The 26,140-nt window shown below is 42.0% G+C and overlaps 1 protein-coding gene and 1 long non-coding RNA gene across 4 annotated transcripts in view; one reads left to right on the top strand and one right to left on the bottom strand.

Annotated features, from left to right (window-relative positions):
• sipa1l3 (signal-induced proliferation-associated 1 like 3) overlaps window positions 1-26,140 on the top strand; it is a 53,814-nt gene that overhangs the window by 27,535 nt on the left and 139 nt on the right. For all 3 annotated transcript variants that reach the window (XM_011482533.4, XM_023961583.2, XM_078929939.1), the window contains 22 exons: window positions 2,781-3,494; window positions 4,400-5,375; window positions 7,552-7,682; window positions 9,532-9,720; window positions 10,221-10,395; window positions 10,621-10,724; window positions 11,910-12,067; window positions 12,138-12,720; window positions 13,105-13,203; window positions 13,317-13,492; window positions 16,013-16,264; window positions 17,670-17,852; window positions 18,267-18,391; window positions 19,626-19,741; window positions 19,833-20,278; window positions 20,947-21,135; window positions 21,305-21,467; window positions 21,544-21,718; window positions 21,786-21,935; window positions 22,257-22,383; window positions 23,322-23,403; window positions 23,517-26,140. The exon at window positions 23,517-26,140 is cut by the window's right edge and continues 139 nt beyond it. In XM_011482533.4, coding sequence (XP_011480835.1) covers window positions 3,021-3,494; window positions 4,400-5,375; window positions 7,552-7,682; window positions 9,532-9,720; window positions 10,221-10,395; window positions 10,621-10,724; window positions 11,910-12,067; window positions 12,138-12,720; window positions 13,105-13,203; window positions 13,317-13,492; window positions 16,013-16,264; window positions 17,670-17,852; window positions 18,267-18,391; window positions 19,626-19,741; window positions 19,833-20,278; window positions 20,947-21,135; window positions 21,305-21,467; window positions 21,544-21,718; window positions 21,786-21,935; window positions 22,257-22,383; window positions 23,322-23,403; window positions 23,517-23,711 — 5,268 coding nt within the window. In that variant the 5' untranslated portion in view covers window positions 2,781-3,020 and the 3' untranslated portion in view covers window positions 23,712-26,140. The remainder of the gene's footprint in view (window positions 1-2,780; window positions 3,495-4,399; window positions 5,376-7,551; window positions 7,683-9,531; window positions 9,721-10,220; window positions 10,396-10,620; window positions 10,725-11,909; window positions 12,068-12,137; window positions 12,721-13,104; window positions 13,204-13,316; window positions 13,493-16,012; window positions 16,265-17,669; window positions 17,853-18,266; window positions 18,392-19,625; window positions 19,742-19,832; window positions 20,279-20,946; window positions 21,136-21,304; window positions 21,468-21,543; window positions 21,719-21,785; window positions 21,936-22,256; window positions 22,384-23,321; window positions 23,404-23,516) is intronic.
• LOC144981695 (uncharacterized) lies at window positions 13,785-16,018 on the bottom strand. Its single transcript, XR_013647246.1, has 2 exons — window positions 13,990-16,018; window positions 13,785-13,909 (listed from the first exon to the last, which is right to left on the bottom strand). It is a non-coding gene; the product is annotated as an uncharacterized LOC144981695 (long non-coding RNA).

Genomic DNA, 26,140 nt, shown 5'->3' with positions numbered 1-26,140 from the left:
CGCAGGCTAAATTTGAGCAGGAGTGCAGAAGGAGGAATCGGGGTGTAGAATAGGAATGGGAAAAATATGCATGGTAATATGGGTGTGAATAATTTATCCTCTGAAACCTGTGACAAACCTGCTGTGTCGGCCTTGTTCCCTCTGCACAGTTCACGTTCCAAAACCCTTTCTCAATTCTAAAGGAGAAATCAAATGGTTGCAATATGCTTTGTTGGTCATTAAAAAGTCATGAGTACCTGTAGAGACGCATCGTGAGTTGCAATTGCTGCAGATAACAATAATCTCCAGTTTGTAAGTGTTGCAACAAAATTTGATATTTATTTAACTGATGTTTCATCAGTATTGTATTCAGAGGGCTCAAACAATATGGAATATTCTTTTTTTCTGTACATTATGCAATGTTTTTCCTTGTAAATTTACTTCCAGCAGTTCTGGAGTGATTTGCATCACAGAGCCAGCCTTTTTAACAGCCTGTTCTGTGAGTTGTTACTCCACCACTGATACACCCAACAGCTTTCGAGTCATTAGAGTTTTTTGGCAGATTAGATGCTTGTGTTGGACTGAAAATCAGAGGTAGTCGGAATGTAGGCACACAAAAATTACGATTTAACATTTTTTTTCTATGTCTGTGCATACATTTTTGTTGTAAATCAAACTTTTCACATGTTACTTCTAGCACTAGTTGTTGTCATGCAATAACAGGTTTGGTTAAAAGTTAATAGCATTGCTTCTTGTTGAGCCATCTAAAACCAACAGCACTCTCCATTGGCTTCAGCGCATAATGAAGCCTTTCTTTGGCTCCTGCAGCTGGGGCGGATAATCTGGGATTGGCTCCCATAGTGGATCACAGAAAAGTGTTCTGAATGGAGTACAGACTTTCTCAGAGAACATGATCAGAGCTGGAGTCTTCGGTCCGGAAATGCCTGTGCTTTAGTAAAAACAAAGACATGATACATTTGCATAGCCATTAGGCTAGAACTCTATCACAGAGTTCTACCAAAGCTGAATCCAGCAAGGTTTCCCCGCGGCATCATGCATGTTGAAATGCACACCAATCTTCAAAACTGCCCTGATTAAGAGAAAATTCATAATAATGCAATAAACATTTGAAATAAAAAACAAAATCAACAACAACCAAAAAAAAGATTTTATCGCTTCTATATGAGCACCTTTAAAGTTAAATTTCTAATATATGAAATCTAAATGGCACATTTTAAACCTTATAGAATCTGAATTGGAATTAAGTAAATATGAAGCAAAAGTCCTACAATTTCTAGATTTAGGCTTTTAAATTGTGTTTGACCCCTTTAAAATATCAGCCTCTACTATTATGAAAGCCACTTAAATATACTTATGAGAAAATGAAAAAAAATTATAATAAGGTTTCATGGAATAAAGTTAAGTCAAGGATAAAAATAAACGCTCCTTATATTTAGACTTTTTTGCCTTTATGAATACCACAGCTATTGCAGAGATAAACTACAGTGTATAAGAAATAATCTGATTACCCCAAAAGAGCTCATTATTGGTGGGTTTATGTAACAAACTCACTTTAGGCATTTTAGGAACTGCAGCAGACCAAGGAGAGACAAACGTAGACAGTAGAGCTTAAATCTGAGAATGGAGCAGCTAGGATGGATGGATTAGAAACATTTACATTTCACCCATTTATCCCAAGCTGTCATTTAAAGAAGTAACCAGCCCATTTCCATTAAATCCTTGGATTTGGTCAGAACTGACATCTTAAGTAAAAAGGTAAAAGTAAGAAGGTTATCCAAAATTTTTACTCTGCAAGTTCCAATTTGTTCCATGGTGCTCAGGTTATTTCCCAGTCAAAGCAACGTGGCAAAGTCGTGAAAAAAGATAAATATAAAGAAGCAAGAACTTTTTTAGATTGTTGATAGTTTATTGGAAAAGTGTGGGTTTAGCTTTTGGGATTGCAATATTCCATAAAGACATCGATCTGTTCAATAAAGATTCATATACACAAACATCTTTATGACTAAAATAATTATGCATTAGTAAAATGAAAAATTGACATAACTGAATAAAACCTACAAGGCCATTGAAATTTCAACATTTAATCTTGTGTGACTGTCATTTGAAATTGTGCTGATGTGGTTCACTGAGTAATGTTCCGCTCTTTTCCAGTCACTCTATTTCTGGCGTTGCCAACCTCACCCCTCTGGCTGATGCTGGGTCACTCTGTGCTCATGCTTCTGTCTGCCTTTCCTTCAAACCTCCTCATCCTCACGATTTATTTCTGCAGAGCTCATTCCTTCAATCACTGTTTTATCGGTCTGCAGAATTAGAAGACACAAGATTTCATTTTTGTCAGTTTCCTACCAGAAATGACTAACACTTCCTATTCCTTATACTTGTGAGTAAATAGCAATAGCTTTGGTGTTCAAATTGTCTTGTTTTCATTGTCTTTTTCTGTAGTTTGTTTCTATGTTCTGATATTTTCTTAAATATTTAGAAGATTTATTATGCAGAAGCTGCAGCCCTCGTGTCCTGTGGGCGTATGAATGTATGTGAGTGCTTGCACACGCTTGAGTGAGTGATAATAATATCCCTTGTCAGCCTCCTGAAGATTATTCCGAACAGGAGAAATCCTCTGTCATATGCCCCCATCTGATTCTGTGAGTCTCAAATCAGTTTTCTTTCATATAGACGGAAGTAGGTTGAGGTAAAAGCGTGTTTTTTTGACTGAATTTGACTGTAATTTAGAATTATGCATTGCAGATGTGGCACTAAATCCTTTTTTCTTTTGATTCTAGGAAAAACTGAGAATAATTCAAGTGGAAGTGGAAGAGGGTCATCCCTGATCCTGACATGTCCATAATGCTACAGCAGTATTTATTGCAACCTGCCAGTTAAAGGCGATGTCTTGGGGCACTGGAGGCCACAACACCACAAGCAGAGTGTGCATGGGGCCTCTCTGCCACCAATTTCTGGCAACCCTACTGTCATGTGAAACCAACGCAACACTGCACTGCCTTTAGCTAACCTGGGGCAAAATGAACAGCTACAGAGACAGAGGGGTAACTTGCACCTCCTCTGACCTTCTGGGTAGAGGAGGAGCAGCTGCCCAGCACACTCCATTTCGTAACACCCCTAATGGACACCCAGCTCCTGACCCCACGGACCCAATGATCCAGCCACGCATTTCAGTGCCCAAAATGGGTGTTCGTGCCCGGATTGCAGAATGGCCGCCGCGTCGTGCACAGTCTCGGGAGTCGCTGCTTGAAAACGGGCAAACTGGTGGCAACTACTACGATGACTGTTCCACTTCATCATCAGTCGTGTCATCTGATGTCAGGCTGGTGCGAGGAGGAGTCGCCAGAATGCCCCAAAGGCGGTCCAAGGATGTGGAGTTGAGAGGAGGGGGATGTGGTGGTGAAAGAGGTTCACCTTTCAACCTCAGAATGTTTCCACCTTTGAGACAGCGCTCCAACAGTGAAGTGACGCTCAGTGAACAAGACGAAAACGAGGTATGCCCTAAAATCATGTAGTAGTTTGTTAATAATGCTGGTTAATAATTAATTATTTTTACAACTGCAGTTTAGCTGTCCCACTAAGAAATTCCTCAACTGTTTTGCCGGTTTTCCCTTTGACTCTATATTTTATGGTCACACTAAAAGTCACACTAATATGTAAGGGTTAATTGCTGACAAAGTGTGCATTATCAGAAATGAACGCGCAACGCTGAAGCCTGAACCGTCCAACACAAAGCAAAGGATAGTCGCCTCCCCAGAGTCCGTTAATTTCTGATCAGGTACACTTCCAACGTCATTAAGCTGCTTATACCATGGTGACTTACAAAAGAAATAAATATTCAATCAGTTTTTAGTACTTTATTCTTGTTATTTTTTACGGTTTGGATCGCTTTTTTTCATAAAAAGCGGAATATTTTTCACGTGATGCTGCGCTGTGACAACGCGCCCCTCAGCCGGCGCGGACCTTGAGTGCAGCAGCAAAGGGAAGCAATAAATATGATGATTGTCACGATGTGTTAAATAAAGCATCAGTTCAGAGAGAATGTTCATCTCTTACCGCTTGTTTTTGTCCAGAGGATGAAGCAAAAGGTTGTTTTAGTAGAAGCCAGCGCAGTGATTTAAGATATGTGACCAGAGCTACTTTTTTAGGCGTGTGGTCATCACTGTGGTATATCACTTTTTAATCCACATCCAGCAGCCAATCAGAATAGAGTATTTACACGGACCATGGCATAAGTTTAAGATAAAGAACCCAAGAGGGTTGAGATGGAACACATACAACAGATTTTTAAAACAATTTTATTGGACTTTTTTTTGCATTGTTACACATAAAACAAATATTTTCTCAATATATTTTTTGTTAGACACAAAAAGAGAATTTTCTCCTTTCCTCCTCCAAGGTGGAGTGTCGTGGAGTTGGTGGGTTGGTGAACCGGTTCAGAGAGTATGGCAGCACCTCTTCCATTGACATCCAGGGCATTCCTGACCAGAGCTTCTTTGACATGCTCAACCAGTTCCAACAGGAGAGGCCTGACCAGCGCAGCTCTGCTCCTGTACCCCTCGGAGAGCTATTGCGAGCCTCTGAATCACCACCTGGCGTACCTGTTCCCTCTCCTCCCTCACCTGGTCCTGTAGACGATCGAGGGACTGGAAGAAAGGATGGTACTGAGAGAGTGAGGAAGAAAAGTGGAGGGACCGAATCATCGTTGGGCACCTCCTCTCTGTTCCGGAAACTTCGGAGCTCTAGCAGAGGGGAGCTGGATGGAGGCAAAGGAGAGTCTAATGAGGACAGAGGAGGCAGGGTTTCAACAGAGACCTCATACAAGCCATGGGTTTGTCCAAAGAGTTTTGTCCACTTTGATTCTCAGAGCATCTTATTTGACCTCCATGAGGCAGCAGCTCAGCGCGGCTTTGCCACCCAGAGGAGGAACACAGCTACGGGGGCATCAGCTGCTTCTACGTCTGTTCCCAAATCCTCCACTGCTTGTGTGAACGATCCCATTTATTCCAGCATTGAAGATCTGACCCTAAGCCACGATCAGGACTCTACTACACCCTCACTGGCCATGGAACCTTTAAATGGACCTGGAGCTGCTCACAGCTCCAGCCCATTGCTCCTCTCTTGCCCTCACTTCCTGAATGAGATTGGGGGCCAAAAAGAACGAAATATCAGCTTTCTTGGCTCATTAGCAGATCGAGAAGTAGATGGGGAGAGGGAGAGTGGGAGGGGGTGTTTAAGAAAGAGTAATGCCAGTGTGTCAGTGCTGGAGGTACCACGTGAACAGCAGATGACAAGAATGGAGAAACTCCAGCTGTACAGCATAGAGCACGTCGACTTGGGTGCCCTGTACTACAGAGACTACTTCCATGGAAAAGGTACTCGAGTTTTCAATCTGATGTGTAGAAATGAACAGAAAAAAAATAAGATACCTTAAAGCCATAAATTACTATGCAATACTGTGTCAGTATCTATAGCTTCATACTTTAATTTAACAGTCAAAGGCTAAAAGAAAATGCGTAAAACATATACGTAAAAGATGTTACTGGCTGTACAAATGCCAACATATGGAGGAGGACATGAATGAATCGTTTGGAGTTCACTATCTATGTTAGTATTTTAAGATCTATTAGATGTGCACAGTCAATCTTTAATTATGAGAGTATAGAGCGGTATAGCGGCAAATAATAAACAAATACACAAAGATGCATATAATAAAGAAGCTGGCATACTTGGCATAAGCTGCATTTCAGACGTAGACAGGCGTAGACAGACGTAGACAGGCAAAATCTGTAAACATATTTCCTTTTTTTTTTTCTTTCTTTTTTCTTCCTCTGGTTTTTCCTTCTATGTGTTGTCAATTTGAATTACTGTTTCCATTTATAAGCAGCCAGAGCTTCTTTAGTGTCATCTCCCAAATCCTAAGCCATAGCTTTTAATATCCAACCAGACCTGAGCAGAGCAAGCCAAACTGGCAGCCCTCCAAAAGGTTTTATGACGCGCGAGGCTGCTACTGGACAAACACATCTGCAACCACAGCTTTTGCCGCTCGCTTTTAGGGATGGCAGTAACCTCAAACTTCAGAGAACTGGGGTGTAATGTGCGTCTCGTCCCTGCCTGTCCGCACACGTGTATGTCAAGATCACCTCTTCAGACGCATTTGATGAAACGTACCCTTCAGCATGCATCATCTGGTTTCAGCCTAATTAGCCACAGATGTTAATAGGACTACATGTGTGTGAGCAAGCACGTGTCTGTGTGAAACACATGCCTGCAGCAAAAGAGATAAAAGCTGCCATTTCAAATTCATGTCCACCCACTGATTCCAACGTAACCGTCCCCCATAAACTCTACTCTTGACTTCATACGTGTGTTTGCTAAAGGCTTAATCAAAAACTTTCATTTGTGCTATGAGCCTGACCAAACATCATCAGTAGAGTCTTCTGAAGAATATGTCACTCTGATTTACTTCACTTTGAGAGGACCCTTTCCTTTTAACCCGCTTCCTCAAGTAGAATCTTGCAAACCTGGGTTTAAACTCTTTTCCCTGGTGTTGCTTAAGTAGAATAGCTGTAAAAGAGGAAATTCATGTCACTTGTGAAGCATGTTTGTTCGGTTTGTTTAATAGATGACCATGTGTCAGAACTGCTAATACCTCCCATTTCATTCATTCAAAATGAAGAATATTTTTTTAATTTTATATATGGCCACTTTGTGCTTGACCTGCATGCCGTTAGGTTTCTTTAGTCCTGCAAATCAACCTCCTTATGTAGCTCTGAACATTTTCTGTCTCACTTTAGCTAAACTGGTTTTACAATTCAAAGAGTATTGATTTCCGGATCGTACGCCAATCTTTTGGCTCTTTCCTGGGCTGCACAAACACACCCTATACTTCCATTTTACTACCAACATATAAAAGTACCTGGCGTCAGGCCCGTGCTTCTTTGTCAAACTGAAGGTTAAAGAACCTACTTTGCTTTTAACTACTGTTGTAAACAGGCTGTGCAAAACAACGTTAAACTTAGTTTAACTTTTTTTTTTTCTATTCAGATGTCTTAGCTTTTTCATTTTTGGTCATTTGCCATGATATATCTGTCTCAAAATGTCAAATTAATTCTTTTTTTTTGGGTTAAATTTCAAACTACGTTTTTGTACAAAAATGATACCAGCATTTTATTTGTTTCCTGATTATTTGTTAATCTTTTTAAATCATTTACTTTTGTGAAAACTTAAAAAAAACACCCCCCTATTACACTAAAAACTCAAGTACTATGCTAGTGTCAGTCATGAGCACTAAAAAGAGTTTTTTTTTTATTGTTTAAGTATCAAACCGTGTAATTTAAGCAGTTTCTGGGGATTTTAAATTCTTCATTTTTCATTAATAAACACTCCTTGCACACTGTTTAACGATGAAAGCTTTTAAATAAAGACACCACCAACCTATCTGAAAATAACCAGCTATAGACACAGTAAACGCACATGCTCAGACATCAACAAAGTGATTGTTTCCTCCAGCACTCAAACTGTAACCTTGACTTAACTGTCCTTCATCAGAACACTCAAACTACTTTGGGACAGACGATAAGCTGGGCCCTGTGGCTGTGAGCATCCGGAGGGAGAAGTTAGAAGACACCAAAGACCTGAAAGACCAGTACCAGTACCGGCTCATCGTCAGGACTAGTGAGGTATGCAGGTTTGGCTGTTTGTGTCCGTTCATGCCGGGGATTTCCTGTTGTCAATACACCCATGAGTCAGTCGAAGCAAACGCTCAACTCTATTACTCACCTGCTTTTGGTTTAACCTGCCTTACCCGTGACACCTTTGACTCCCCATGTCCTAAACACCTACCACCCCCACCCTTCAGCTTACCCCCTCTTTGTCATACCACTAGAAATTCCCCTTGCCCAGTCTCGGCACATAAAAGCCAAACCAAACAGTGGCTGCTATGGTCCTCTGCCCCAGCATAAGCCACATTTTCACTTGCATGAATCAACGCTTGCAAAAAGTTAAATGACGCTCAGTGATGTTGGAGAAGTAACTTCTACATTCTTTGAAGTCTTTGTCGGAAGCCATAAAAAATTTTTTTTTTTGAAAATGTGCACAGAAAGATGTTCATCCCATACTTCTCCGTTTTTTGTGGGGGTTTAATCCGTCATAAACAAGAATCATTAAGTTTTATTAATTCAAAAAATATATTCTTTTAAAATCTTTTGCTTGGAATTGTTACGATAATAGTGTTTATGAGAAATGCTTGGATTTTTTCTCATCTATCCTGTTTTATTAGAGGACTCTGAAAAGCTAAAATGCTCGTCCTTTCATTGTACTGGTGCGCTCTCAGCTTGGGTGTCGTCTTCTGTGTGTATGTTGGTGGTGTTAGCTGGATTACATGGTTGCCTGGCCTCATCACTTTAGATCTGGAGCAACAATGGAGCCTCTTTACTATCTAAGCACACAGGAATAAGTTAGCAGACCCAGCCAGCACATCCAAGCCCCACTGTTTCCACACAGGAAAAAAAAAAAAGAAAAGATGGATTGCAGAAATTTTTTCTCTCCTACATAAGCATTGGCACTTCTCAGATATCCTTCCCTTTATTTCATTTTGTGTGCAGCAATGCTGACACGGCAAGGTGGAGAGATGACTTCCTTCTCCCCTCCTTCTCTGGCATAACTTTACACTCTAAACATTTCCAATTCCCCTCTGTCACTCCTGCTGAGAATTTCACTCAGTCCGCTTTAGCCGTGCAGAAGCAAAAGCTCCCTAATTTCACGAGCATCAGATCGGTTTTATTTGTCAGACCCAAACCTCTGAGGTTCAGCTGCCTTCTGTGTCCCCCACCCCCACCCCCACCACCAGTTCGGTTGTCTACCATGCATTTTTAATGAACCCAACTGTGAGTTATTGAAAAGGAGCAGCCCATCTTTTCTGACACTACCCAAATGACATGTAGTCTCACTGTTCAGTGAGTCTGTGTCTCTAAGCAGCAGGCAGCACATAAGACCTAACAAAATATTAATTCTATTAGCAAACAAAGAGAAAACCTCTCGACCTGTCCCAATGAGGCACTAGACTATTCTTTGTTTCGGGGAAGTTTAAAGATTTGGGCATGAAAACCTGTTAGTAGATGATAACATTGGAGACAAGATGAGACTGTTCAAAGTCAGTGAAAATCATTAGGACATTGTATGCAGTTGTGCAAACATTTGTCTTTTTAGAGCAGGGCCTATAATATCCAGAGTAATGTACAGAGAAAGTTCTATTTATGCTAATAATCACTTAATAATAAGCACTTAAGCCAAACAAACATCAAGCATTAAATTTGTAATCACAGTGTTTGCTCCAAAATTAACAAGTACCACCAAAACTAAACATAGGTGGTATATAGTGGCACCTCATAGTTACCAGAATCAGTTGGTGTGTTTGCTGTTCTACACGTTTTAAAACTCTTGTAAAAGGGTCCACAACATCATTTAAATAAAGTTTTTGATTGTCTAAGCATGTGTCTGTTTCTCATTTTGATCTGATCCCATGTCTAGCTCGTAACCCTGCGAGGCATCATTTTAGAGGATTCTGTGGCGACGACAGGGAAGCATGGCACAGTGAGAGGTCTGCCCCTCAAGGAGGTCCTGGAACAGGTGGTCCCCGAGCTCAGTGTGTCCTGCTTGAGACTGGCACTGAGCACAGCCAAAGTCACCGATCAGCTGCTTAAACTGGATGAACAAGGGGTAAGTTTCCCTTATCTCTTCATCTGCATACTGTTTTGTCTTAAAGCACAGACAGATACAATCTTTAGACCAGAAAAGAACCTGTCTAGTTGTTGTTTTTTTGTTGTTTTTTTAAATAATCCATCCAAAAACAAGGGGAAAGTAAAGCTAATGACCGATAAACTAGTATCCTCACATGGTCCATAAAATGTGCCTTAAAACTGCAACATCGGATTCAAAGTAAGGCCAAAGTACGAAATTGGGCCGTGAAAAGTACGTAAAGCAGGGTGTGGTACTTCTGTGTACCCGTAGAAACTTTGTTTGGCCTTCTTATCTCAGTTTCTGTTTAATAGAGGGTAAAGTGTAAGACAGGTGTATGTAAGTGTTTTTTACAGCATCAAAACTGCTTTATGCACAACCATCCGCTCCAGGTGGATGCGGTACTAAATGCTCACATGTAGCCTTTTTATAGAAGCAAGCTGCAGTTTTTCAGCTGTTTGTTCTTGCTGTTTGCTTCACAGTTGAGTCAGAAGCACAAGGTGGGTGTTCTGCTGTGCCGTGCTGACCAGAGCACAGAGGAGGAGATGTACAACAATGAGGAGGCGACGCAGGCCTTCTCCGCTTTCCTCGAGCTGCTCGGGGAGCAGGTGCTCCTCAAAGGATTCGACAAATATGCCGCACAGCTCGACACAAAGAGTGAGAGCTCTTTTGTTCTTACTGTAACACGTGTGTTTCTTAATCATTATTTCCAGTAAACACAAAAGTACCCTGGTATGGAGGCACGTGAAAGTTTTTTTCTTCTTCACATTTTCCTTCACAATCTGTATAATTATATCCTGCTCTGCAAAATGAAATTAATAAATCAACTCCACAACTAATCTTGAGGATAAAACATTTATTTTATGAACCTCTTTTCTCCAGCGGACTCAACAGGCACCCACTCCCTCTACACTACCTACCAGGGCTACGAGATCATGTTCCACATTTCCACCATGCTTCCGTACATGCCCAGCAACCCCCAGCAGGTGAGCGCTGATGAACACCCCCAGCCCTTCACCGCGCTCGATCAGCAGAAATGTGTTCAGTTAAACTGTTGCCATAAAATAAGCTCCATCTGCATTGTTATCTCAGCCATTTGCACCAGATGATATATCAGTGAGGAAGTTACGATTTATGTCACCTCCTCTATTTAAAGCTGCATTTCCTTTTTTTTCTCTGCAGCTTTTTGTATTTTATAGTCTCCATATTCACTGTTTTTGTGGCTTTCTCCATCTTCCTTTGCTGTTTCTCTTTAATCCAATCATAATTGGGTGGGGTTCAGTAGTACCGTAAGTAGTTATTAGTAAATATTTCTTCTTTCCTTAACTTTTATTTTCAAAGAACACTGCCATCTTGATCTTTTTGTTTTTATTTGTAAAGTTGGCTTTGTGTAAATGCAGTGCATGTATAATGAAGCTTGGTTCAGGAGTTGTTTGCTGAAGTCTTTGTGTGAGAGGCTCACACGAGTACACATGTGCTCTGACAGGCCTTGATGATGATCCGGATCAGTCTGCACATCAGCAGAAAGGAAAGCCGAATAAATCAGATGATAGCAAACGTTATATTTTTATTTTTCATTAAAGCATATATCTTCAAGATCTCCTTGAAACCAAAGCTCTCCTAGATAGTTATGCAATTTTATTAAAGAACGTTTAACAAGTTTAAAAAATGCGATTCTTTCGTTCTAAATATTGAATGTTTTGAAAATAAATCCTGGTAGTTTAAAACACTTTAAACAGAAAGTGAATTTGCATAAATTGCACAACAACACCATCCAGAGGATTAGAGACTTTAGTTTTGTTGTTGCTTTGTTAATCCTCTAGATGGCAGCATTTAACAGTTAAAATAAATTGGAGGACTGTACACTAATGGATCTCCTTGTTTGGGTTTCTGCCTTCAGAAGAGTGAAAAAGGGCATCTCATTATTTATGATTAAATATAGCCAAATATTTTTTAAGATTGCCGTTGTGTTACACTATAAAATATGTGGTCGGAAGTACGTATTTAGAGCTGCACTCTAGTGATTGAAGTGAAGAGATGCAAATACCTGCTCAGAAAAGTTTGTGGTCTGTGGTGAATATCCAACTTTTTATGGATTTTCTCTTTAAAGTTGCATTACTGTCTGTTTACTCATTTTCCAATTCTGCTTTTCTCTTCTCTCTTTTTGTCAGCTCCTGAGAAAAAGGCACATAGGAAACGACATTGTTACCATCATCTTTCAAGAGCCAGGAGCGCAGCCTTTCACCCCTCAGAATATTCGGTCACAATTCCAGCACGTCTTTGTTATTGTTCGTGTACACAACCCCTGCTCTGACAACACCTATTACAGGTAAATACTTACAGCCCTTCTTTTTTAATACAACGTGATGATTTCACTCCACTGGTTATCTTTTCCTCAGTGTTGCTGTAACACGTATGAAGGATGTGCCTCTGTTTGGGCCTCCTATCCCGCTCGAAGTCACCTTCCGCGACCCAGAGATGTTCCGCAACTTCCTCTTAGCCAAAGTCATCAATGCAGAAAATGCAGTGCACAAGTCCGAGAAGTTCCACACCATGGCAACACGGACTCGCCAGGAATACCTACGCGACCTGGCTGAGAACTACATCAGCAGCACTCCCCTGGACACAGCGGGCAAACTGAACAGCCTGATCTCCCTCGCGTCCAAGAAGCGAGAGCGCTCAAAAGCAAGAGAAGGAGCCGAGCTGGGCGCCAGAGGAGCGGTCGCCTGGAGAGTCCAGTCCCAGGATTTTCGAGGAGGAGCAAAAGAGCTCCCATGTGCCTTGGGTATATCAAGCGAGTTTGTCATCCTCGTGGACTGCGCCACCAAAGAAGTCGTGTTTAACTGTTTCTGTTCGGACGTGATCGGCTGGACTCCGGAGCGTCTTGCTCTCAAAATCTTTTTCGGTAGAGGAGATCACATTGCACTGCGGGTACCTGAGGGCTGTGCGCTGGACATCAGGGAAATGGTCCAGCGACTGAAGGTGAGAGGCGCGAGCTTGCTCAAGTTCTACGGTTACTGTCAATGTTCCCTTCTTTGGATGATTACCTCAGAGTCAGCTTTTCTTTCTTTATGAGGCGTTCGGCACCAAAAGGTAGCATGGAGATGCATTCTGGTGAACTTTAACCCCACTTAAGGGGATTTTGCTTTGTAAATGTTACAGCTGTTTTATCTAATATTTCAAATTCACTTTGAAGCCTTTCCGTTTAGGGGAAATTTGGTTTGATAAATGTTTGATGAAGAAATCAAGTTATCATCATAATGAAAATGTTTGAATTTACGGTGAAAAAAAAGCTAAAAAAATAGAAGTTTAAAAATGAAAGGAGTCAGTTCAGACACGCTGTAACTCTAATCACTTCTCTGCCAGTTGTTGACGATTGGATGTGAAACGGTGGATATGACACTGAGGAGAAATGGGCTCGGACAGCTGGGCTTCCATGTACGCATGGATGGCACAGTGGCTGAGGTACTATCACACAAGCAGATTCCTCTATAAAGATTTGAGGCCATGCAAAATGCTGGAAATACATTTTTCATGTATGATTTGCTTTTTGTTAATAAATATTTTTCCTTATGCAGGTGGAGGAGTATGGCTTTGCTTGGCAAGCGGGACTGAGGCAGGGCAGCCGATTAGTGGAGATCTGCAAGGTGGCTGCCGTGACGCTGAGTCACGAGCAGATGATCGACCTGCTGAGGACGTCGGTTACCGTCAAAGTGGTCATCATTCCTCCTTTTGAAGACAGCAAGCCGCGCCGGTATGGGAACACTCCTCTTTTTAAAGAGGTTAAGCTAATCACTAAGTATTTGTTTGCAGCTGTCATGAATGCAGGTGTTGAGTGGAAGTGGGCAGCAGAAGGTGACGAGAAGAGTTTGAATGAGGACAGGATGCTCTCCACTCAAATAGTGCAAAAGCCGCTTTTCGGCTATTTGCCAGAATGCACTTCTGAAAGGCTGTTCACGTGGGAGTGTGTGAAAAGAGGAAACGCACAGCAAACAGCTATGCATTGTTTCAAACTGGAGAAAGGAGACATCAACAACAAAGGATGAACGTATTAGTTTAATTCAATGGAACTAAATCTGCTGTTCTTTGTCTCGCTGGCGCTCTTCGACTCATGTCTGCTGCTCTTCGCCCGGCTGTCGTCCTTTTCCTTCCTCTCATCCGCACATGAGGCCTTGAGGGAGACGGAATGAAAAGGCTTTATGAAACCTTGATGTGGTATTACACAACAGTTACCGTGGTGAATAAAATTACCATTGCGTGTGTGTTCCTGACTTGGTACCAGAGCCCTTAAAGATAGTGATTATGGTGGGCTGCGTGACCGCACGGTTGTTGGATTTCTTCAGCGTTGGAAGCCGTTTAATTACGTCAAGTTAAACCTCTTTAATACCCTCAAAAACACAAAAAACACACACTACTGCTGGCTGGCTGGCTTGAAGCATCTGATAATTAGAGTCTTCACTCGTCCCTGTGCCGCTCTGACTCGTTAGCTGTTTTGCGCCAGTCGAGCAGATTGCATGAGATTAAAGCCTGGGATCTGCCTGGTGGAAAAGAAAGGGGAAAAAAAGATCCAAGAAAAGATGAAAAAAATAAATAAAGGTGTGGGAGCGATTAATTAAAAATACATGCCCTGTGCAAATACAAAGAACAGACAGGAAAGAGGGTGCGTTAGAGCCGTAGAGGGAGGCAGGGAGGAGTGTGCTGAAAGGCAGCGGAGCTCCCTGTGAGGAGGACGTGTCTCAACACAGCTGAGGAGTGGGTGGAGAAAGGAGGAGAAGGAGGCGAAAGTTGGAAGTGTTTGTCTTTGCTGTTCTGTCTGGGCTGCGAACGCGCGCGACGGATGGATCCAAACGGGGATGGGTGCGGGTCTGACCATGCGCGGGCTCTGGTGGCCTCCGGTTGGGTCATCGCAAACGTTACAATGGAAACTGCACTGCTTTTCAGATGTGGGCCGCGCTCTTTCTAAGGTTTGTGTTTACTCCCTGCTTCTGCACGTGCTCATGCCTGCTGCCATGCACTCCTGGTTTGTGTTCATGCTGATTGTTGATATTTTTTCCATCATTTACTATATGTTCTGACAGCATTAGGCATTCGTGTTCAATCCTTGAAAATCTGCTGTAAAAAAATTTTTCTTAAGCAATGCCTGCTCATTTCTATTTGCAGCTTTGTTCTGTTTGCATTCTCTTAGGAGGTGTAGACCTTTACTCATTCATTATTTTGACAATTATTTTCCAAATCTAAAAATATAGATATAACAAATGTTTTGTCTTGGGTATACATTGAAAATGAGCCTGACTATTTCCAAAAAAACATGCTGACGTCAGCAGATTTTCTCTGGAGAACCACAGAGGCCAAACCACTGATTGGTCCTTTTCATTAAACACAGGTAGACATGTTGGTGGCTAAAAGCTAATAAACCCTCAGTACTTGAAGTGGATTTTGAAAATAATTACCATATTCCTTAGTAAAAAAAGAATTTCTTAAATTGGTTGTTTTTATAGAATAAGCAGTTGATGTATAAATCTAAAATCTGTTTAAAAACATGAAAAATAATCAAGAGATCCGTTACACTCCTCATTTTTCCAACTCCTTTTGGAGTTCCTTTCATCCCATTCCGCCTCCGAATTTCTCCCTCCATCAGCACTCTGGTTTCCTTTTTTTCTTTCCTTTTGTCTCATCTTAATCCACGCTGTCTGCATATTTGATGCCTCCTTTAATAGGCACGTGAATGTAATGATGAGGAGATGTGGGCCGTTCATCATGCTGGAGGATGAAATTATTCTGAGAAACATGGAGTGGGACCAACCAATCCTGGCTTGAGCTGCGCATGCTCTCAAGAATTAGGACTTACATTTAAATGAAGGGGTTGACGCGTTTGTGAGTTTAAGATGAGATGACTGGGGTCCTGTGGACTAGAACCACACAAAGTATCTGTGGTGTAAACAAAGACGCTTGAAGAGATTAAGTGGTCTTTTTTTTTTACAAGAATCCACATGCACAACAACATGACCTCAGTCTCTCTCTGTGGGTAAGACAGAGTGTTGATGTGCCAATAATCAGTTCCCTTTTCCCCCCTGAGGGCCTTAGGGGAGCTCATTAGTGAGTCCATGTCTGCCGTGCATTCAAGCATCCACGGAGCACAAATTTATTTGGGCTTTTTCTTTTCAAACAGACCGAGCTACAGTTGTATTTCCTGGTTGTTTAGGTGTGAAACTCCTGCTTGACGTTCTGCTGTGCAGCTTTGTCGTGAACGGCTTTCGCTCTTCCGTGTCTTCAGGGGCTGCACAGAGGAGCACGAGATGAAGACCATGGAGCAGAAGCCTGAGCCCGAGCCTCTGCCGGCAGGGTACCGGCCCTCCCCACGCCAAACGTGGCGATGGGATAGCTCGCCGGTCCCCCCAGGGCTCCACAGCACTCCCAACCCACAGCGGTGGGCCCACGTGGGGCCCCCACCACCTCCTTTGCAGCGGCCACCCAAGGCCCTGCTGCCGGTTCCCTACAGAGAGCCTCAACACCTCCCCTCTAAAAGGTACTCCCCGCTTAAGTACGACCTCAGGGGAAACTTCAATACGGTTTTCTCGTAAAACAACAAACCTTAGATTGTGGTGTTCCCTCGTTTATCACAGGTGTTACGTTAAATATAACTCATGAGAAGTAAAAATCCATAAAGTAGAAGATGTAAAACACCTGGCTACACATTTTATGCACCTTTCTCTCATGTTTAAACTGTTAAAGTTCAAACCTTTGCAAAAGTCCAGGATGATTGAATGAAAACAAAGATCTGCTCGCCGTCGAGGAGTTATGCAGATTTGGAGAGCCGCGTGTATCTGTACAGGAGACATGGCACGGGGGGCGTTGATTGACAAGGTCTCCAGCCAATCAGGACACAAAACAGGCTGCAGTTAAAAAAAATTATATTAATAAATAATAGTATGTAAAATCGGACTGAAAAAAACGAGCAAGACTACTTAAGGTGAACGTTGTTATTAGGGAAAATGGTACAAGACTTAGAGAAAAGAGAGAAGGATTCATAAGAGCCCCACATTAATCAGAACCTAATGCTCAGATATCATCTTACAAAACACAAAAACCAAGGATCACAATTCAGGTCTGCTAGTGCTTACATGTTCATCAAAAAGTTTTTATTGTATAAGACTAATTTATATATTCCTGCATGTAAATATGTGTGTTTTATCTTATGTTATTCTATTACCGTATTTTCCGGACTATAAGTCGCCCTTTTTTTCATAGTTTGGCAAGGGGTGCGACTTATATTCCGCAGCGACTTATATTAGAAATAAATTGAAATAAATACATTGTTAACCCTCCTGTTATGTTCATTTGTGAGGAACACACAATTTGATGTATGAGGTATGTTAAGTGTTAAGAGTATGTTAAGTGACTCAGAGAATCAGCAAACCTTTTTACAGTAACATAATATTCTATTTTCCAATGATTTCATAGATTCAGAAATGCAATAAAAATGACAACTTTTTCTACAAATACAGGATGAAAACAGAGTATTAGTTGGCCAATGATGCTTCATGAAAGGAATAAATAAATAAGTATGAGAAAGAATTACTGTGAAATTATGAGACAAACAGTCTGCTATGATTGTGTCATATCTGTTTGTGCAAGTTATTATATCCTGGTCTCAGATTTTGTCAAATAAATTTTCCCGTCAAAATGCGACTTATAGTCCAGTGCGACTTATCTGTGTTTTTTTCTACTTTATAATGCATTTTTGGGCTGGTGCGACTTATACTCCGCAGCGACTTATAGTCCGGAAACTACGGTACTCGTTCCCCTAAAAAGAGAATTTAATTTGAATAAGAAATGATCCCGCTCTAAAAACAGACAAAAAGAGAAGCGTTGTTCCTTATAGTTTTTAAAGCAGGACATTTCTTGTGCTCATTCTCTTCCGTACACTGCAGACCCGTGAGCTACCCAGAGAACCACTACATCCTGTCCCCTGCTGGCGCCGACAGAATGCTGCCCTACAGAAACCCCTCAGCCAGTTTCTCCTCTCCCCCGTCAGGCCTGGTTGGCTTCTCTGCTCTTGGGCCTCCTGGAATCACACCGGGCCCATTTGTGCGCTACAAACCTTCACCCGACAGGTGTGGACGGAGCCATGACCATTCCTGTCCATTACTTCTAGCTATAGTCATCTGCCGTCAGATTGTGTTGGTATGAAGGCTGGATAATGTTGTGGATCAGAGACTGCAGTCAGAAGTGTATGAACATGCTGTCCCCCTCAAAGCAAGGCTCTGTTGTGTGGGTGGCTCTTCAGCTAAGTGCGGAGGCTGATAACATCTCACCCAACCAGAGAAACGTGTTTTATTCAACCGCAGCCAGGATGCAAAGCAGGAACCTTAAATCTCCTCCTGATATTTAATTAAAGCTCGTCTTTGTTTATTTATCAGACTTTAGAGTGTTATTCTCCTGTTTGCACCATGCTCCTCACATTTTAGTATTTTTTTATAGGTAAAAGATTTATTTTACTTGTGTTTTTCTCCCTGTGTTTACTGTAGATTTGGAGCAATACATCGCCCCCTGCTGTCTTTTGAACCTCACCTCACTGTGGACATAATTTCTAGTGGAGAGTCTTCCTCAGGCTTCACCAGTCAGGACAGCACAATAGAGCGCAACAAAATAGGTAAATTTCCACGTACATGGAGATTTCAATAAGTTGATGCACTCTTTAGAATATCTATAGTTAATGAGTCACTCAGCTGTGTGTTAAGTACTTACCAGTGTGCTTCAGCTTCCTCCTTTGTATTTTGTCTTTCTATCCTGCAACCTTGTCCTAAAACCCCAAAGTATATTAGTGGAAAAAGACAGAAAAATGATTGCTTTCCCTCATAAACGTAGTTCTTTGCTGCAAGAGTTGACTACCAATACTGTATGTTTGAAAGACATAAACTAGAAGATCACAGGAAGTAACTTCTATGAGTTCTACTGCTTCTCTCTGGTCTGAACTTTTGTGTTCAGTAAACACAGTAAACATTCACCACATCTGCAACAATTCATGTTAACAACAATTTGATTCATATCAGAATTTGTTGTTACTGATATGAGTCATAGTTGATATTGATTCAATTTGAACGATCCGATTCACTGATGTCAAATCGATCCAGGACATCTTTAGCCAAATATTCAATCAGTCTGACTCGGAGATAAATACCTGGTACTGAACAGTGCAGCTGAAGTTTTCCACATTCCTTTTATTACTTGTAAGATAGTCAAGTGTAAATTAAATATTTGTGCAAACAAACAAACAAAAATTAATGGCAAATCCATTCATATTTTAGTTTCATAAAGTTCAGCCCACTGTTGTTTTTTCACATCAATTTAACCCAAACAGAACCTTATTAGAACATTCTACCACACTGCATGGTCACGTCTTTGCAAAATTCAAATTATTTCCACACATTGGACTGGAATGATGGTGTGCTCATTTTTTGCTGCCATCACATGTTATTATTGTGATGCACTTGGTCTGATGGTACCTCCTAATATTGATATAATCGATTTATTTGATTTTTAAAATGGTTTTATGATGGGATAGGTCAATTTAATTAACAACTTGCCTCAGACAGATCGATCCGGTTTGATCGGAGGAATATAAATCCATTCATCGGATGAGTCGATTAATTGTTACACCCCTAGACAGAATGCATCTTTGAAAGAGGAAGACGATGGTTCATTAGTCAGACTGCCCCGATTGGCGTCCAGTAAGTACAGCAGGAATGGCTGAATGTGATTTAAAGTCGTGCTGTGTGGGGGGAGGTCAGTAATTCAAACGTGCTATAAGAATTTAATCCTCTTTGTCAAGCATGAACGTTCGGTGTAATTTGATTTAATCCCATGCGTGCGTGTTTTCGGACTAGAACCCCTCTGGCATGTCCCAATATCATCGTCTCGAGGACCAGGTGGTGGAGGGGGGCAGAGGAGACTCGCCCGACAGGATGTCCCGGGGAAAGACTCTCCAAACAGACACTTGAAGGTCAGACTTGTCATCAGCCTGCCTCATTTGTTCATCTGTTGCCTCCTGGCTGCGTGGCTGAGTCTGTGCGTCGTCCTCTTGCGCTTTGCAGGGGGAGACTCAGTACTCCAGCCACTCCAGCAGCAACACTCTGTCCAGCAACGCCTCCAGCAGCCACAGCGACGAGCGCTGGTTCGAAGGAGGAGCTGCTGGAGACAGAGGAAGCGGAGGTTGCCTTGTCGACCCGACGGATCCTGACCCGAACTCTCTCAACAAGGGGGGCTCAAATGACAGCGGCATCGACGCGTCCTTGCACTACAAAAACACTCACCAGGGGAATATGTCCAGCAGCCACTTGCACAAGGCCCTGCTCGGCCCTGCCACCTACAACAGCACGCACGAGCTTACTGTGGGGAGAAGCAACGGGGGAGAAGAAGCAAAGAGACGGGAACCCTCACCTATCTTACCCGCTTCAGCCAATCCGAACAAAGGCTACCGAACGAAGACATTCCCACCCCCAGGCTCCAGCGCCGAAAAAATGGAAGCCTTCAAACCCAGGTAAGAGGTTGAAAGTTCAAGCTAACTTTATCTTAATGAGTGAAATTAAATCCCAAAGTTGATGGTGCTTCTGGACATTTTATTTGTTGTTTTAATTTTTTTTTTCTTGAGGGGGATGTTGCATTTTTAAACGCTACTAACCTACCAGGTTAACCTACAAGTAGCAGCTTGAGCTTGTCAGAGGTCTTTAAGGGGAAGCAGAACTTTGTATCCTCTTCAGATCACTTTGATGTTCCATGAAAAAAAAAGGCTTTTAAAGGCTTCGTAAAGGATATTACCCAAATCCTTGTGAAACATTAGATAGTCATTAAACTAGTGCTTGCAGTCAGACACGCTACTCCAACCCCCACATCATAAATGTCTGCAGGCTTCCCACACACCAGCATGAACAGGCTTGAACCAATCTGTGTGGGATTAAAACAATCTGTGTTTAAACCCCAAATGTCATCAACTCTGCAGCTGCACTTTGAACCAAAGAAAATCTATACATGTCCGACACAGGGACGGACCTGATGCTGCTTTGGTTAAAAAAAAGGATCATTTTGTTGAGTTTTGAGATGTACCAGTTTGTTGCTGATTCACTTCCAGCGATGGTGGTGGAAGAAGAAGTCAGTAGTTTGTTTGTTGCTGATGTCTGTGTTTCTCCCCTCACCTGCTTGTTCTTGTAGGGCCTACACACCACAGGGTTACAAGACCCCGACGACGGAGAAGGCTCGACCTGTCCGGGCCTCCACGACAACACCCACCTCTGCTCAAATGAACTCCACCTCTTTATCCAGCTCTGCTCCCAAGTCCTCATCTGGAAGGAGCAGAGCTGGCCGGCAGACGGAGGACACCAGCTCTGACAACAGCAGGAAGTGAGACGCACACTGAGAAGCAGAGATCCGCTATGGATGTGCTGAGTGTGATCACATTTATAGTGATTACTTTCAATTTAGGATAAATGTCAATAAAAAGTCTAAAATTTTCCATGTGACCTGACAGAAAACCTTTTCTCTTTTTTTTCTTTTTTTTTTGTCTTTCCAGGCAGATTGACACAAATTCAAAAAATGTTTTTGGACAGCCGCGGCTCAGAGCATCACTGAGGGATCTGCGCTCTCCTCGAAGGACCTACAAAAGTACCATAGAGGACGACTTAAAGAGACTGATCATCATGGACAACCCAGGAGAAACACCAGCGCGAGACCCAGTGAGGAGCACTTCAACCTTCAGCCTTCCGATGGATGAAACACAGCTCTGACTAGTATGACTTTTCCTCCCTGTAGTCTCCCCGCCGCACCTTGCAGCGCACGTTTTCAGACGAGTCACTATGCAGCGGGCGCAGGGATGCCAGCTTTGCCTGCTCTGAAGACCAGACCAGCCCCACCGACGTGCTGTTCACCTGCACGCTCCCCACTCGCAAACACGGCCTCTCATCCCACCACTTCCAGGGCAAAAAGAGTGAGTCACCACTGCACCTCCTTGTATGAGGTTTGTTCAAATGCTGAAGCATCTCTCTTTCTCTCAGTGCCTCTCTCAGCATCAGAGTTGTCCCTGACAGAAATGAGGGATAAAGTCCCCTCCTTGAGGAGGCTCGATCCCGGGTTAATGCCCCTCCCTGACACTGCTTGTGGACTCGAGTGGTCCAGCCTAGTCAGCGCTGCTAAAGCCTATGAAGGTGAGCTCAGAAGAAGCTTCAGATGTGAGCTTTTTGTGGAAATTTAAATATAACGTGTTCCTTTTTTTTGTATCTGTAACACTACACTCCTGGGAAAGAAACTAAGGTTCATCTCCAGCTCAGTTTCCCAACTTCTTTTCTGGGTATCTGCAGTCCCTGGAGTTACCTGCTTAAAAAGCAAAACCCACAGGAGAAAAACACTTGATCTGTGCCCAACCTGCTCATACCTGAGCACGCTCTTTGTGTCTTTTACCCAGAGGACGTCCAATAAACTGACTCTTTCATGCAACCTTTAAAACACGTGAATCTGCTTTCCTGCAGCACAAAGAGCCATTTCACTCTTTTCGCTGGTTGAGCCACAAGTTGTGAGTCCAGAGACGAGGCCGGTCGTCAGCCCAGTCCAGTTTCAGACTCCTCAGACGCCGCGGACCACCCCAACCTTCAGCAGGTCAACCTCCCACACAGTTTAAAGCCCAAACGAGCTGCAGAGAGAGATCTTCCCTCTGTTGTCACTGCTGCCACCTTGTGGTGGAGTATTGAAGTTCCAGGACCTCTTAAAGATCATAAGCACAAGCTTCCTGCTCCACTCCATTCCAATGCATCCACTTTCAAACAAATAGATCCATGTACATTTTCATTTTCCCCATCTGAGCTGGCATCTGGCTCTAAACTATACAGCTGGATAGCTCCAATATTCCTTATTACGCTGCTAAACTGAGGGATGATGGGATATCAGCAGAGGCTTACTTCCACTGCATCTGCCGCCCACAACTCAGAGGCAAATTTCTGATAAACTATTGCCTTTCTTAAAAAACAAATCAGGTTTTTTGATTTTGAATAAAATTCAATACATAGAAATGTAGTTGGAGTGGGACTTTAATAACTTTCCTCACTTGTAAACCACTTGTAGGCATTGTCTGAATTCCCTCCCTTCTCCCTAACCTCTAAAGGACTAGGACTATATAGTGCCCTGGATTTTAATGTAATTTGGAGACGTGCTCACTGCTCTTTTTTTCTTTTTTTTACAGTAATAATGATGTCACTCATTTGCAGAAGTAACTGATGATAAAAACTTTGATGGTTTATAAAAATAACTTTTTTCTTTCATATGAAAAATTGTTCAAACCAATCTAGTGAGCATCAATGCATGCAGGTTTTCGCAGAGACTTCTGGGAAATTTCCAAGACACTGGATTTTGAAAATGTAGAGTCAGACACCCCTACAAAATAGCAAGCGCCCTTTATAATGCACTAAGTAGTGAGGGAATTAGGACATAACCTTATTAATAGATTCTAAAAATGAAATACCTCGACGGTGAAATAGTGAAATTTAGAGTAGTTGGTTATTTAATGAAGTTAAATGAACATGTACCTCTTGTGTTTGCAGCGATGAAGGATCCAACAACTTGTCAGGACGTTTAAACCAGCTGGAAGTGATGCTGAAACAGCTGAACAATGACCTGGAGAAGGTGAACATGTGTTTTTTTATACTTTAAAATACTGAAGAAAAATGTGTTAGGCAAAGTATTAAACATTAGTACGGTTTCTCCTTGCCTCATTTTATCTGCTCCTTTCTCACCAGGAGAAGCAGGATAAAGTCGTCCTGCTTGCAGAGATGGCCAACCTGAGGGAAAACAACCAGCGCTTACAAGAGGAGAGCCAGTCAGCCAGCGAGCAGCTGCGCAAGTTCAACGTGCTTTTTACCAACATCAGCAGGACAGGAAGTGATCAGGAAACTTCCTGTGTAACGCCCGAGAGCCACGCACAGAGGGAGTGAGGGTTCATGCTGCCAGATTCAGGCGGTAGAGGGGAGACCCAGTGGGACAGAAATATGCTTTTTAGTTCCCATGATTACTTGCACTCACAGGGCCAGCAGAGAACACATTGATGTCATGTCTTTTTTGCTTCCAGTGGACTGCCTTAAACCAGAGACGGGGAATTTATTTTTCTTGTTAATGCAGCACCAGAACATCTCAGCAGAGATTTCTTCTACTTAATTAACTGAAGAAGTCTCCTGTACTTGTAATCTAGAAAAATAAGTCTGCTACTATGCGAGAGGAGTAAACAAGAGGAGACCCTGACTGTTTAAAAGAAAAACTACATCACCTGGAGAGGCCTAATACTGTTCCTGCAGCAAATCAGCCAAAAAAAAAGAAGAGGAAAAAACCTCTCTACAGACTTCATCTCCCAGAATGCACTACAAGAAACTTAAAAAAAAAAAGGCTCTGCAGACATGGGGCTGTAGAGCGAAGCTTGTGTGGTAAAATTCTGTATTAGTGTTTTTATACTAAAATGAGCTGAAGAGGTGGGACATGCAAAGCTCTGCAGAAATATGGCATTTCATCATGGTTGGTGTGAGTGGCTGCAGTGACTTTGAGTGAGGACTGTGTGTGGGGTAAAGCAGAAACACAAACCCGTTTACCGTAGTGAGTATTAGTGTGTCTGCAGTCACACTAAAGCTCAGCGATTCCATCACATCATCCCTCCCTAAATAAAGCAGCAGTTTTTGACATTTTGAAAATTTGCACCAGTTTTATCTCCAATTTTCTTTTCAAATATCTCGGAATTCATTTCGAAAAATGTAACTTGACTACTTTTTTGTAACATTCAGGAATCATGTTAATGAGACAGATACTGAGGGTTACAGTCACAGCAACACTAACCCAAGCGTTTACCTTTTATTTGTTTACATATAATAAAATAACTGCCTGCCTATTTACATTATTTACATCTCATTCTGTCATGCCGGTTGTTAAATTAACTTGAATCTTAGATCTTCAGATACAAATTTAAAGTAAATGAAGTAAACGTTCAACCTGCAGTGTCGTATTTCCATTTATCAGGAATGAGTTTTCTTTGCATCTTTTTGACAATTTTCTGTTTGTCTGGACCATCTGAATGAGTTTATAACAGCTGTTATGTTAAGAGGAAAGACAAAGAACAGCCGGTTAGCTGTTTGGCTTACCAAAGCATCCCATCAATATTAGTCCAATTCTAGTTGAATTCAGTAAAGCTCCTGCGTTAAATGAATCGGACAAGGTGTCAATCCAGCTTCAGAGCTCTATTGAAGTCAGTGAGACAAAGTGACAGAAGTGTAATTCTCAAAATGTCAAACTGTAATTCCCATCCAAACAAAGCTGTCACCACCAAATTCCCCAGCAGGACGCATTTACTGCACAGTAGACTCGGTGAACGCTGAGGATCAATACCAGAACCTGTGTGAGTGTGTGCCAGTGTCTGAGTGTGTGTGTAGGATGAACCCGAACACTATTTATACAGCTAGCCTACTCAATATTGTTTAGTCAATTTTACTACAGGAAAAAGTGTTTGTATTTTGGATGCTGGTACTTCCAGGACGCCACTTCTCTGCAGAAAATGAGATCTATATATATATATATATTTGTAACACAATCTTTGTTCTCCACTGTTTCATAAGCTGTTTGATTCTCCATCCTGCTCAGGTCCCTCAAGTTGCCGATATGAACTAAACAGTGAACAAAGAGAATGAAAGCGGTTTTGCAGGGCTGCTCCAAACTAGCTTTTATTTACCAAAACCAGAAGTACCTTACTTTGAAAATCTATAATTCCCCCCTTTAGGTCAAACTTCTTCCAATAATTTACTGTTAAAATGTTCTTACAGGGAGCAAGGCTGTGAAAGTTTCCTCTTTTAATTTTATCGCTCATCTCAAACAGTTCCCTTCTTTCACACTGGAGGGCGCAAAAGCTTTTGTGTTGCAACTTGAAACTGGACTGTTTCCACTGATACACCACTAATTTGCAGGTTTTGCTTTACAGAAATGCTCATTTTTGGGCTAAGGATCACCTCCTCAGTAAATATTTTCCATGTTGGTTGTGGACACATCCATCCTCAGCTCCACAGGTGCAGCTGGGATTTTCCTACGTCTTATTCTGTTGGTGTTCCTCTGTAAAAGGGTGCGGTGTCTTTTTTTAAATAAAAATCATATGTATAATTTTAAGCTATTTAAACTGTACACCACATTGAACAAATCGGTGAGGAGTTATGTCAAGCTGTATTTCTGTTTTTTTTAAATGTCAAGTTTTATAATTTATTTTTGACTGTTGCAAACAGTAGTGAAGACAAGAGGGTACTGTGTTTTATTTGCTGGTTTTTACCTCTGATTCATGTAAAAACTGTATTCCTACTCGTTTTCTCTGCCTCAGATTGTGGTTGGGACAGACGAAGTA

This window comes from Oryzias latipes, chromosome 13 (genome assembly GCF_053564925.1).
Source record: "Oryzias latipes strain Hd-rR chromosome 13, Olatipes_Hd-rR_3.1".
NCBI classification, from domain to species: Eukaryota; Metazoa; Chordata; class Actinopteri; order Beloniformes; family Adrianichthyidae; genus Oryzias; species Oryzias latipes.
The sequence above is the reverse complement of the archived record's forward strand: the minus strand, read 5'-3'. Positions and strand labels throughout refer to the sequence as shown.